Source organism: Triticum dicoccoides, chromosome 7A, assembly GCF_002162155.2.
Source record: "Triticum dicoccoides isolate Atlit2015 ecotype Zavitan chromosome 7A, WEW_v2.0, whole genome shotgun sequence".
Lineage (NCBI taxonomy): Eukaryota > Viridiplantae > Streptophyta > Magnoliopsida > Poales > Poaceae > Triticum > Triticum dicoccoides.
This window is the reverse complement of record NC_041392.1, coordinates 71,903,472-71,916,012: the sequence shown is the minus strand read 5'-3', so window position 1 is coordinate 71,916,012 and position 12,541 is coordinate 71,903,472. Positions and strand designations below refer to the sequence as shown.

The window sequence follows — 12,541 nt, the reverse complement described above, 5'->3', positions numbered from 1 at the left end:
CATCACTTTTACATACACAAAATTAAACTAGAGTGTAAGAAATCTCCTTCCTCCTCTCGTCGGCGTCGCCGCCAATCCGCCCCGCCTCCAGTGGCCTTTGGGTCGTGGAGGTGCGAAGCATCTCGACCCCCCGCTGGCGGGAGGGACCTCGTTCTTGTTTTTGTGAGGTTCAACGTCTTGGTTAGTGTGGGGGTGGCAATGTCCCTCCGTACAAATAATGTCGCCGACATCATATCCTCGTCTCGATGGTGTGAATAGCGTCATCGGGGGACGTGCGAAGGTGTGTCTCCATCGGACCTCGCGTTGGTTACTAGACTAGACAAGATTGTCCTTCATGAAATTGGTGTCGAAGCGCTGGGGCTTAAAGCTTGATAAAAGCGAAGTGAGAGAAAAATGGCAATGTAGCATACGTTGACAGGACAGCGTGCAGTGCAAAGCACCCGGTCTATGCACGGTTTTGGCGCTTTTTTGTGTACTGATTGTTATTACTTAAAGCTAGAGAGAAGGCGATCGAATTATTTCGAGCGATTGATTGCTCCATATCGTACTGCATGCTTTGGACGAGTAAGCAATAAGTGTCTCCGTTTCCTCCCTTTCGTTGTAGATCGATCTTTGTGGCCTCGCTAGTCTCCTTTTCACAATATTTGTCCATGCAGAATTTCCACTTTTTTACCTGCTACTTAAAACGATTGTGGCAATTTTTCTTTTTGCAAAAAGGGTCCATATCTATTATAAAGGTTCGTGCGAGCTGAACGTAACTCATATGGTTCGAGTGGCGCATATAGTGACTTCGTCAATCTTAAAATGTTGTGCCGACTCAGTATTTCAGATGTGCTCATAGACATAGGGTGTGCCTATGTGCGTTCATGGGGTGTGTGTATGTGATCAATTGTGATTGTACTGTGTTAGGAAAAGGTTCGTCGGAAATACAAATCACTTCAAACATAATAGAAATTACATCAAGGTCCATAGATAACAAACAACCACTATTGCCGCCCCAAACGAGCCACCGAAGCGCCACTATCTCCCCTCTCATATCGAAGTCGGTCTGACCTTTGTTGATGACAGCTGGGAAGTCTCTATGCGCGTGCCCCTAAGGCCAACGCCCCACAGCCACAATCGTCACTTTTGAACCTTTGAATCAATATTTGAAGAACCTGAAACCAAATCTCATCATGACGTACGCACAACGAGAAACCCTAACCTCGCCGCCCCGAGAAGTTAGAAGGAATCTACGCCAGAGCTCCGTCCAATCCGTCCCGATGGACAACTCAAGGAGGATCAGAGCCCGAAAGATTTACCCGAAGATGAAACATCTCAATCTGCCCAAGCACTGCCCCAAGACTAAAACCCTAACCTATCTACTAACTGGAGCGAGGCACTAGAATTCCCTTCCCCGCTACCGGCCGCCGAAGCGGCTAGCAGAGGGGAGGCAAATCCACGGGCTCGCGGACGGAGATTAAGAGGGGTAAGGCTGTGCGAGAGAACATTGTAACAATATTTTATTCAACTACAAAATGTTTGCCATATTTTACCCCTTATTTGTGACAATGTGGAGGTTTTTTACTCAATGTCACTTTATTCCTTAAAATGAAAACTGGATTAATTAGATAGCTTGGATGAATAAGGGTATGTATACACTAATTCATGTCAGATTTAATCAAATTCAGTAACGAATGTGTCAATTTTTAGCATGGCTCCACTTTCTTGGTTTGGAGAATTTCTTTGATAAAATTGGTAGAAGCCGTCACAAGGTCACACCAAGTGATAGTGTGCAGATTTTTTGTAACTGGGTAAACATTGTCACAAGGTTAACACTATGGGGAAGCGAAATTTACTCAAAAATATTTGCTCAAGAAATTAAAACAAGTGGCAATCAACTAACAAGTGGAGTATTATTTTACGCAAAAAAGTAACAAGTATTATATTCTGAAAAAACCTAATTAACAAGTATATGGTACGTACACTTTCTGTATGTTCTATGGAGAAATTAAATTAAACTCAAATGCAACCCAAGTTACAGGTAACGACCAAATAAATATCCAAGCCAATTTGCGCCTATCCTAGCTAACTTGGCTGCATGATTTGCTGCTGGTGGCTGCTTGCCATCGTGGAGACAGGCCGTCGGGATCGCCGCGTGTACAATGATTGTTATGGGTGATGATTGCTACGTTTCGATTCATATGTCATATACATGTGTGTAGTGCAATGCAAGGTAGTGTGAGATCGTCTTGATAGATGTGTACGCGCGTACTCACCTGAATGCAACGCATCCAATGATCAAGGTGCCGATCAGGATCAGTCGGGGAGACTGACGGGTCCAATCAAGAGCACCTAAACATCATTAATCCGATGTGTTTTGCTTTTCCAACAACGTCAAGTAGACGCACAATGATACTGTAATACGCTATTTCCTCACGAAATTGTCGATGCATATATTTGATCTAGTTGCGCACTGATAGAATTCAACTATGCATGCATTGCATTGCACTTTTCCGCTGGGTTTTTGTCCAACCGATCCACATCGTGAGGTGGATAACAGGAACAGCCCACCCTCTACTTTGCCATGTTGAAGGCCATGTCACCCGCTTTCGTGGCGTCTGCAACAACTGGGGCTCGGACAGTATCGAAACCGCGGCCGGGTCATATTATAAAACTGTTCGACGATGACCTGGATTATGATCGGACAGACGGCTAATCGCCGTCGAGATCTTTGCTGCCGGACCTGCTCCGGATTTGCGTGCTTGCACGTCGGCGTGAGCCGTCGGTTGAGAGGCTTGGAACTAATTGATAATTGCATGAGCAACCATTGCTTGATTAGCATATAACTATGATAATTAGTATGCATACATTACACACACACACACACACACTATTTTGAAATATATTTTTGAGTTGCAGACAATAATTTGATTGGTATAACCGATTGCCGTTCGTCTTAATAAACGACGTTACAACCAATCATCTTTGTAAGATGCTACAGGATCAATGGATCCACACAGCATGCACTGGATATTTATTCAGATTAGCTAGCTGTTGCTACCTCAGATTAATCATGGCGACAAGTCGACCGTTACATACATGAACTGGAAAGATATGTACAGATACTACTTGCAAGAGAATATTCATAAGAAATGGAGCGAGTGCGACAGGCCAGCATGACGACGCGCGTAGCAGCAGCTTGAGATTTATTTACAAAATGTATGATGGCTTTATATAATGGTTTGATTAATCATATTGGATGTACCTCCATTGCGATTGCGAATCATGTGGGCGTGAGTGGCAATATAGAACGCGAAATTCAAATGATATACTAGTGCTTCTGTCAGGGTATGAAATGAAATGATATAGTACCTGAGAGAGAGGGAAAGGTTGGGTACAGATGATTCATTTGTCGGCCGCACAACCGAATAAAACGCGTTGCTTGCTCCTGGACACTCTTGATTAAATTTTTGGTCCCTGACCAGCTTTGATGATATTGTTCATTATCGCCAGATAATAATAGAATGGAACCCAATGCGTGTGGTCATGTATCGAGAAAATGTAAATGTCCCCCCGTCAAACTTGAGTGTGGGATTCCACTGTAATTTTACCAGAAGCTGATTTTGGTAGGTCTGTATACGGTGAGATTATTAGGGAATTTTGTAAGCGCTAATGGAAAGGCTCACTTCATCGAGGGAATTTTGTATGCATATTTCTTAGCACGGTTTCATAGATGTTTTGCTGATGTGTTACGCTCACTTCTTTGCGTTGGTGTCCAAAACACTCTTATATTATGAAACGAAGGGAGTAATAATTAATAAGATAGAGGGAGGGGTTATAGCTTACCAGTGCTTCGTGATGTACACGTGCTAATCATGCCACATAAGCGAAAAAATGGCATGACACAACAATTAAGAAGGAGAGAGAGAGAGCATTTTGGTCCTGGGAAAAACCAATGTCAAGTACTGTTGGGGAACGCAGTAATTTTAAAAAATTTCCTACGCACACGCAAGATCATGGTGATGCATAGCAATGAGAGGGGAGAGTACCGTCTACATACCCTCGTAGACCGTAAGCGGAAGCGTTATGACAACGCGGTTGACGTAGTTGTACGTCTTCACGATCGACCGATCTAGCACCGAAGGTACAGCACCTTCGCGATCTGCACACGTTCGGCTCGGTGACGTCCCGAACTCACGATCTAGTAGAGCTTCGAGAGAGAATTTCGTCAGCACGGAGACGTGATGACGGTGATGATGTTTCTACGGGAACATGATTTTGCCTAAGCACCGCTACTATATTACCGAGGTGGACTATGGTGAAGGGGGGCACCGCACACGGCTAGAAGATCAATGATCAATTGTGTGTCTATGGGGTGCCCCCTCCCCCGTATATAAAGGAGTGGAGGAAGGGGAGGGGGCCGGCCTCCTAGGCGCGCCCCAAGGGGAGTCCTACTCCCACCGGGAGTAGGATTCCCCTCTTGCCTTGTTGGATTTAGGAGAGAAGGAAGGAGGAGGGAGGAGGAAGGAAGGGGGGGGCTCCCAATTCAGATTGGGCTTGGGGGGGCGCGCCCCCTCCTTTGCTCTTTCCCCCAATAAGGCCCATATACCCCCCCCGGGGGGTTCCGGTAACCTCCATGCGCTCCGGTATACTCCCGTTTTCATCCGGAACCATTCCGATGTCCAAAGATAAGCTTCCAATATATCGATCTTTACGTCTCGACCATTTCTAGACTCCTCGTTATGTTCGTGATCAAATCCGGGACTCCGAACTACCTTCGGTACATCAAAACACATAAACACGTAATACCAATCGTCACCGAACGTTAAGCGTGCGGACCCTACGGGTTCGATAACTATGTAGACATGACCGAGACATGTCTCCGGTCAATAACCAATAGCGAAACCTGGATGCTCATATTGGTTCCTACATATTCTACGAAGATCTTTATCAGTCAAACTGCATAACGGTATACGTTGTTCCCTTTGTCATCGGTATGTTACTTGCCCGATATTCGACCATCGGTATCTCAATACCTAGTTCAATCTCGTTACCAGCAAGTCTCTTTACTCGTCCCGTAATGCTACATCCCGTAACTAACTCGTTAGCTACATTGCTTGCAAGGCTTATAGTGATGTACATTACCGAGAGGGCCCAGAGATACATCTCCGACAATCAAAGTGACAAATCCCAATCTTGATCCATGCCAACTCAACAAATACCATCGGAGACACTTGTACAACACCTTTATAATCACCCAGTTACGTTGTGATGTTTGGTAGCACACAAAGTGTTCCTCCGGTATTCGGGAGTTGCATGATCTCATAGTCATAGGAACATGTATAGTTATGGAGAAAACAACAGCAACAAACTAAAAGATCATCGTGCTAAGCTAACGGATGGGTCAAGTCAATCACATCATTCTCTAATGATGTGATCCCGTTAATCAAATGACAACTCATGTCTATGGTCAGGAAACATAACCATCATTGATTCAACGAGCTAGTCAAGTAGAGGCAAACTAGTGACACTTTGTTTGTCTATGTATTCAAACATGTACTAAGTTTTCGGTTAATACAATTCTAGCATGAATAACAGACATTTATCATGACATAAGGAAATATAAATAGTTCAAGTCCTCATACTGAAGCCTAAATAAGACACATCCTTTCTCACAGGCATGTATCTTCTCATAGGGCATCTTAAGAGCACGAAGGATTTTGTCTGACTGGTATAGGTATGGAGGTAGCACATGGCCTTTGGGTAGAAATCTTCCGAATATTGTCATCATCGCATCGTAGCATTCTCTGCCCAAGTTGAATTGAGCCTTCAAAGCCATTATTTATGAGATGGCATCCAGCTGACAAAGCTCAGTGTGCTCATGGAGAGGATGTTTTGAGGACTCCAACATTTCAGTGAAGGCCTTTGCAGATTCCTCCATCTCCTCGTCCGAGTCACAAGCATCGTCAAAGTCTTGCACCATGTCTGCGGTCCTGGTACCATGCTCGTCGGTGCGACGACGAACCACCTCGGCTCTGGCATGTTAGGCAGACTCACCATGTAATGTCCAGACCGTGTAACCAGGCGTAAAACCAAATTTCTGTAGGTCTTTACTCATTTCAAGCTTGTCCCTCTTTTTATAGTTGTCGCAACAGGCACAGGGGCACTAGCTTAATTCCTTGCCATTTGCAAATGCGGCTCTAACAAACCCCTTGGTTTTTGTTAACAATTCCTCGGTCCAAACTTTCTGACTAGTGTACCGGTGTACATCCATGCACGATCACTCATATTGACTTCCTACTGGGCACACAAGAAATATATACATAATTAAGCAAACCATATCCATCAGTTAATGGAGTTTGTCAGTTTTATTACGTCCATGCAACCTACACGCTAATAGGTAAAGATAGGTCTTAATCCCACTCGAGTATGTGTAGATTGAGTTCATTTTCCCATGCTCTACTCTGGATCCGACGCAAAATTTTGGCAGCACCTCCCGCCTGTTCTCTTGATACATGTCTCGGCAATAAGCAGAGAGGATGTGTACCCAGAGAACAACAGGGAGGCACTGACGAAATTCTGCATCGGATCCGGAGCAGAGCATATGGAAAAAGAACCCAATCTACACATACTCGGGCTGTCCATGGATAACGTTGGACAATTCGAAAGAATCACGATTATAAATATGCAAATGCATGCATATTTATAGATGTAACCATTTCGAACGGGAGACGCATAGTGGTTACGCATACCGATGATTGACACATATAGCTAGCAAGTTCCATTGATCTGCATCTCCCCAAATAATTTATGCAGCGCCCTTCATATGCGGAGTGGCTCCTAGCAGATTGGGCTAGAATAGAAATCCAGACTGCAAGGTCCGGCCTGGCCCAAAGCATACACACCAGCAGCGTGTACGTGCGTGCTCTGGCTGTCCTCTCCCGAGCGAGGTACAAATGCCAGTGATCTGGTGTTGCAGTGCAGACAGAAATGCAGCTGCTGATCGGTTGTGAACTTGTCATGTGTGCGTTCCATGCTGAACAGTTGGTCTGCCAAACTGCACGGCGCGGGCCTGACTGAGCCCGTCCGCATCCTAGTAGTACAGGCCGCCTCAGTTTCCATGGGCTCTGACACGGGCGGCGCCAGCCATGAGGATTCCGCCATGGCACGGAGCCTGCACCTCCGGTTTCAGCTCAGCACATGGCAGGAATGATACAGTAACAAGCACTGACAGCCTCAAAAATGTAGTAATAAGCACTGACGTAACGTGTGGCCTCCACGAGTAATTTATCCTCCAGACAGTAATTTAGATCACCCACAGCGTGAGAAGAGAGACACTTTCTCCATTTACACAATTTCTGCATCGTCAACGGCACACACGATCTAGCTATGCAGGCAGGCACAAGGTCTGCCTCACAGGCTGACACAACCTAGTTTCTACATTTAACAAGAAACAAAAAGAAAAGAACAGAAATGGCCAAGCACTACCTGCAAAAATATGCAGATTTATCCCACCAGTCCCTATTCACAATTTCACACCATCCAACAGCCAATCTTCGTTTACCCGCCCCCATCCTAAAATCCTATGCTTTTTTATGTCACACAAGAGGAAACCTAGGAAGAACAACACCAGCCGGCCGAAGCGAATAAATAGGAGGGGGCAAAGCGGCTACCGCCAAGCTAGCCCTGGAGGAGAGCCTCCGACCCCCCGGGCGTCGACCAGCGAGAGCGCCATGGCCAGCATCATCTGCTCCTCAAAGCTATCAGGGACATTGCCCGAACCGATGCTCGACACATCCGAAGCAGCAGCCGCCAAACTGGCAGCCCCGGCCTCTACCGTGATGTCGGAGCCGGCGCAGCTGGTGCTGGCCTCGGCCGCCCCCGACCACCCGTCGTTGTTGGAGTAATCCGCGCCGTCTCTTGCCTGCGGCGTTCTGCCGGTTGATGGTTCCTCGACCCTGGTGGCCGAGGAACTGCTCCCGGCTATGCTCAGGTCCTCTGTGAAGGACCTTTGTGACCTGCTGAGAATGTCGTGTCTTGATGTTTGGCAGGTGGCTGCGCTCGAAGGGTCTCCAAGCATGTGTTGTTGCTCGGCTAGAGCCGCGACCGCGCAGGCGAATCCACCAGGTGGAGCTGCTTCTGCTGAAGCGGCCCCAGACGCATCGTAGCATCTTAGAGGAAGTGTTGGTGGCACGGCACCTATGCTCCCCGGATTTCCTAAGGCTTCCTGATCCTGTTCATGGTAATTTTAGTAAGATGATTAGTACTGTCCTTTCCACCATTATACGACAAGCAGTGTCTACCAATAAGTCTAATGGTTTTTTATTCCTTGAAAACTCTATACAATTCTACTGATGGAAGCCACCTACCCTGGCTACCCGCAGACATGACAATGATCGGCATGCATAACTTTTAAAGTAGGTTCATCACATATCAAGTATTGAGCAGCAAATTTAGATTTATGTGAACAAGCAAGTTCTAAGTTAATTAGCAGTGTCTACGAATCAATCTAATGGTATTTTATTCCTTGAAAACTCTACAAATCAACTGATGGAAACAACCAACCCTGGCTACCCGCAGACATGACAATGATCATCATGCACAATTTTTTGAGGTAACACATGCAGGTTCACATATCAAGTGATGAGCAACAAATTCATATTTATGTGAATAAGCAAGTTCTAGGTTAATTTACATGTAACTCAAAAGGACACTGAACCGACTGATGACCAATGATAGGACATATGATGATTAATGAAAAGCAGCTATTATGTGGATGGAGATGGTAAACAGCAAAACAGGTAGCTAGTATGGGTAAGCCGTATTATTAAGAATTCACACAATCAGCATGCTTACAAACTACCATTTAAAAATTCATTTTAAGTGATGTGGCAGGAAAATTTGACCTATCCCTGTATACACCTTTTTGAGACATAACAGATGAGCTCTTTAAGAAAAGAATGAAAAAAAGAAGTTATATAGATTAACGTTATTGGAAAATACGTTTGGCAAGAGGTCTCATTCAGCAATATCTTAACATACTTGCACAGAAAGCCAAATCGCTTCCATAAGCATAACTTCTTCAAGATCCATATCGAAATTATTATCCCTGCATTTTAAGGAATTCATCAATAATAACATTACAACAATACTATATAGACGAATATAGTTAGTACGAGGAAACAGGATGGCAGCAAGTGTGTTTTTAACTTTTAACTAGCACATCTTTTCTTATGGTTTCCTAAGACGGGAACACTGCTTAGATGGCTTCGATTCTAACTCCTCAAAATGGCAAAGAGCTAATGAAAACTAAAGCAAAACAACTAAAATGCTCAGAGAAGGGATTAACTTATTGCCTAATAGGTCCTAAGGAACGGGTGAAAACAGTACAATTCTGTTTTCAAGCCATATATATTGATCCTTAAAGCAGGTACATTTCTGACTCAACAGACCTTTCCTGGAAACAAAAGACTACCAAGCAATAGATGCTTCCACGATATTCCCATAGAGAACCCTCAGATAAGGGTGAGTTCAAAACAAACAATAGTCAAATCTTCTTATCAGTTCAAGATGGATGTCCTATCATTATATTTCCTAGTAATGAAATCCACTGAACATAATATGTAGGTAGAGATTCTCATGTTGTTTTAATACAATTAAACTGAAGACCTTCTAGAAAAGTCAAAGGCAGCAAGACATATATATGTAGTGCTTAGCTAAGGTACACCAAGAGTTGGGTGTATTAATTGATCACACAACAACCATTTAGCTTCAAGTAAAGAGTAGCATGATCAAGGTGCCAAGGGCATCTCGAAGATGTTCAACAAACTGCTACAGAAAAGAGCAGACAGAAATCTGAAACTGATAGCTATATTGTCTCCTCCATGGTACTGCCAAGACCTTACTTGACAACAAACAAGACAACATATAAGTATCTAGCTGACACATCCTGTTACTTATTAATTGCAAGGCAGACCATCACTATTGTAGCAGGTGGAGAGACTGCACAAAATTCTATCAGAAATTACATATAGTGAGCCGTCACATTTTATAATGGGGAATAAGTAAGGACACTTTGATTACAGATAAGTACAGGTGGTAAGCTATCGAATTCCCCAATTAGGTGCAACTGAGGATTAATTACCTTGCGCACAAAACTTTCAGCGAGTGTCCAAACCAATGAAGCAACGATAATTACAGTACTTCAACTGAGTTTTATCTAGAGAGCACAAGCAATCCACAATTGATTGATGCTACCATAGTCACACGATTTGAGCAGGATAGAAAGGAGAAAATTGTTAACCGGTACATACCGCAACTGCCTTAAGCGTTCAGCATTCTTCAATAGCAGCTCCGAATGCTGTACTTGACCAGAGACCACATCGTTGCCTTGGGCAGCGCTTGCAGCTATCAACAATATGGACATTGCCAGTCAGCACTTGCGCAACAAACAAAAAACAGGGAGGCAAACAGATAGCCTATGGCGATCTACACACCTGGGGTGGATGTGCCACCGGTATCGCAAGATTCAACTTGCGCGGTCGTTACTTCGTCGGTCGAAGCAGCAACCTGCTTGTTCTTGAGCCGCTCGGCGTCGTCCTGGAGCTCCTGATGCCGCATCCTGATCTGCGCCTCGATCACCCTCTGCTCCTCCTACACACGATTTCGCAGCACCACCCAATTATAGCAAAAATAGCATAGAGACGAAAGCCGACACCACTGGACAACAGTTTTAGTACAGGCACTCACAATCTGCTCGACGCCCTTCTCCTCTTTCGTCTTGACGCCGCGGTACTCCACTGCGTAATTCAGCATCTTGCAGTACGGACACCTTATTTAGAAGTTAAGGAACAGCAACTACTTAAACAAGAATTTGCCATCGGGTGTGGTGTGGTGCACATGATTGTGACACCAGAACAAGAAACAGCCCTGGACAGCATGTACTATCCTAGGAAGAACCGATGATGAGAAGTGAGATAGTAGGATACTGTGTGGGCCGGCAGGAGGCGGGCGACTTCATCTGGAGGAAGCACTCTGCACGCAGGCAGGCAGGAAGCAGAGCAAGTCAAACACCATGCGAATTAAGGAAGAAGACATCCGTCTGGAATAATTCTCAAGGGAAACTAGCTGACTCACCGGTGCAAATCCCCTTGGCGCAGCACTTGGACCGGTTGAGGCTGGGATAGAACTGCAGGCGGAGGAGGGGGGGAGAAGCGCTGGTCAGAATTCTGCATCTATCTATAATCTATGGATCCACTGGAGGAAGAAGAGGAAGAAGAAGCTCAGGAGAGATTGGGAAAGGGGGCAGGAAGGACTGACCAGGAAGCAGATTGGGCACTCGTCGAGGTCTGGCCTGGGGTCGTCGGCGCCCGGGTGGCAGGGCGCGAGCTTGGCCTCGAGGATGAGGCGGCGCAGCTTCTTGAGGTCGATGTCCGGGTGCGGGTAGAGCCCCTGCGGCGCCGTGTAGCGCTCGTCCACCGGCGGGCGCCGCCGCCTCCCCCCCACCCGGTTCCCCATCCCCCCTCCTCCTCCTCAGCAAGCCAAGCCAAGGCAGGCGGCCGGGCGGCGACCCGTGGACTAATAAATACAGTAGTAAAAGAAGAAAGAAGGAGACGACAGAGAAGGAAGGAGAGACGGCAGTGGGAGGGAAGATTTGTCGCCTGTCGTGGTACGAACGATCTTCCTCCCTGGCTGGGTTTGTCAGTCGGCCAAGGCCAAAAGCGGATTCTTCCACGCTCCCCACCCTCTCCCTCTCTGATGATCTGATCCGGGTGGATGGATGGATGGATTGGGTTCCTGGCTACGTACACAACATCTCTCTCTATCTATGACTCTATCTGTCTCTGAGACTTGCGCGTCTCTCTCTGCTGCTGCTGCTAATCCCTTCGTGTCTTGTTAAACCCCGCAAGCGATTGATTGATAATCAAGCCGGGTCGCGTCGCGCCGGGAGAGTTGTGTGCTGCACCGGCTGCCGATGCCGCGTGGGTGACCGAGGGTTGGGGTTTGATTAAGATTTTGATTTTGACGGGTGGGTCGCTCACCAGCCCGCTCTCGCTCTGCAGATAGGCTGGTTGTAACCGGAGTATCATATATTAGTATCATGCACATGATACTAAGTGTATGATATCATCTCCCTAATGCATAGTATTATACTCCCTTCGTTTCTAAATATTTGTCCTTTTAGATATTTTAACAAATGACTACATACGAAGTAAAATGAGTGAATCTACATTCTAAAATATGACTACATACATTCGTATGTTGTAACCATTTGAAATGTCTAGAAAGACAAGTATTTGGGAACGGAGGGAGTATATTAGTATCATGTGCTACTTTATTTATTACCATGCATAACGCATATTAGCATAGCATTTATTATGATACGATATTATGATATGATACTCAACGCTCTTTTTTTCATTTTATTCTATGACACCTCATAAAAAATATCTAGTTGACATGCATGATATTAGTTATGATACTATCATTACGACCAGCCTTAGCAGTTTTCGGTTAACTCAGGATCCCGCCATTCCCTGAAAAATCGTTTACGGTATCC

At 45.5% G+C, this 12,541-nt stretch overlaps 1 protein-coding gene across 1 annotated transcript; it reads right to left on the bottom strand.

Annotated features, from left to right (window-relative positions):
• Positions 1 to 7,287: 7,287 nt before the first annotated feature.
• Positions 7,288 to 11,810, bottom strand: LOC119330239 (E3 ubiquitin-protein ligase GW2-like). The gene is made up of 8 exons (XM_037603353.1): positions 11,302 to 11,810; positions 11,119 to 11,170; positions 10,971 to 11,016; positions 10,732 to 10,813; positions 10,479 to 10,635; positions 10,296 to 10,389; positions 9,025 to 9,091; positions 7,288 to 8,215 (listed from the first exon to the last, which is right to left on the bottom strand). The coding sequence occupies exons 1-8, from the start codon at positions 11,497 to 11,499 to the stop codon at positions 7,652 to 7,654; spliced, it is 1,260 nt and encodes a 419-aa protein (XP_037459250.1). The 5' UTR covers positions 11,500 to 11,810; the 3' UTR covers positions 7,288 to 7,651.
• Between the last annotated feature and the right edge of the window lie 731 nt (positions 11,811 to 12,541).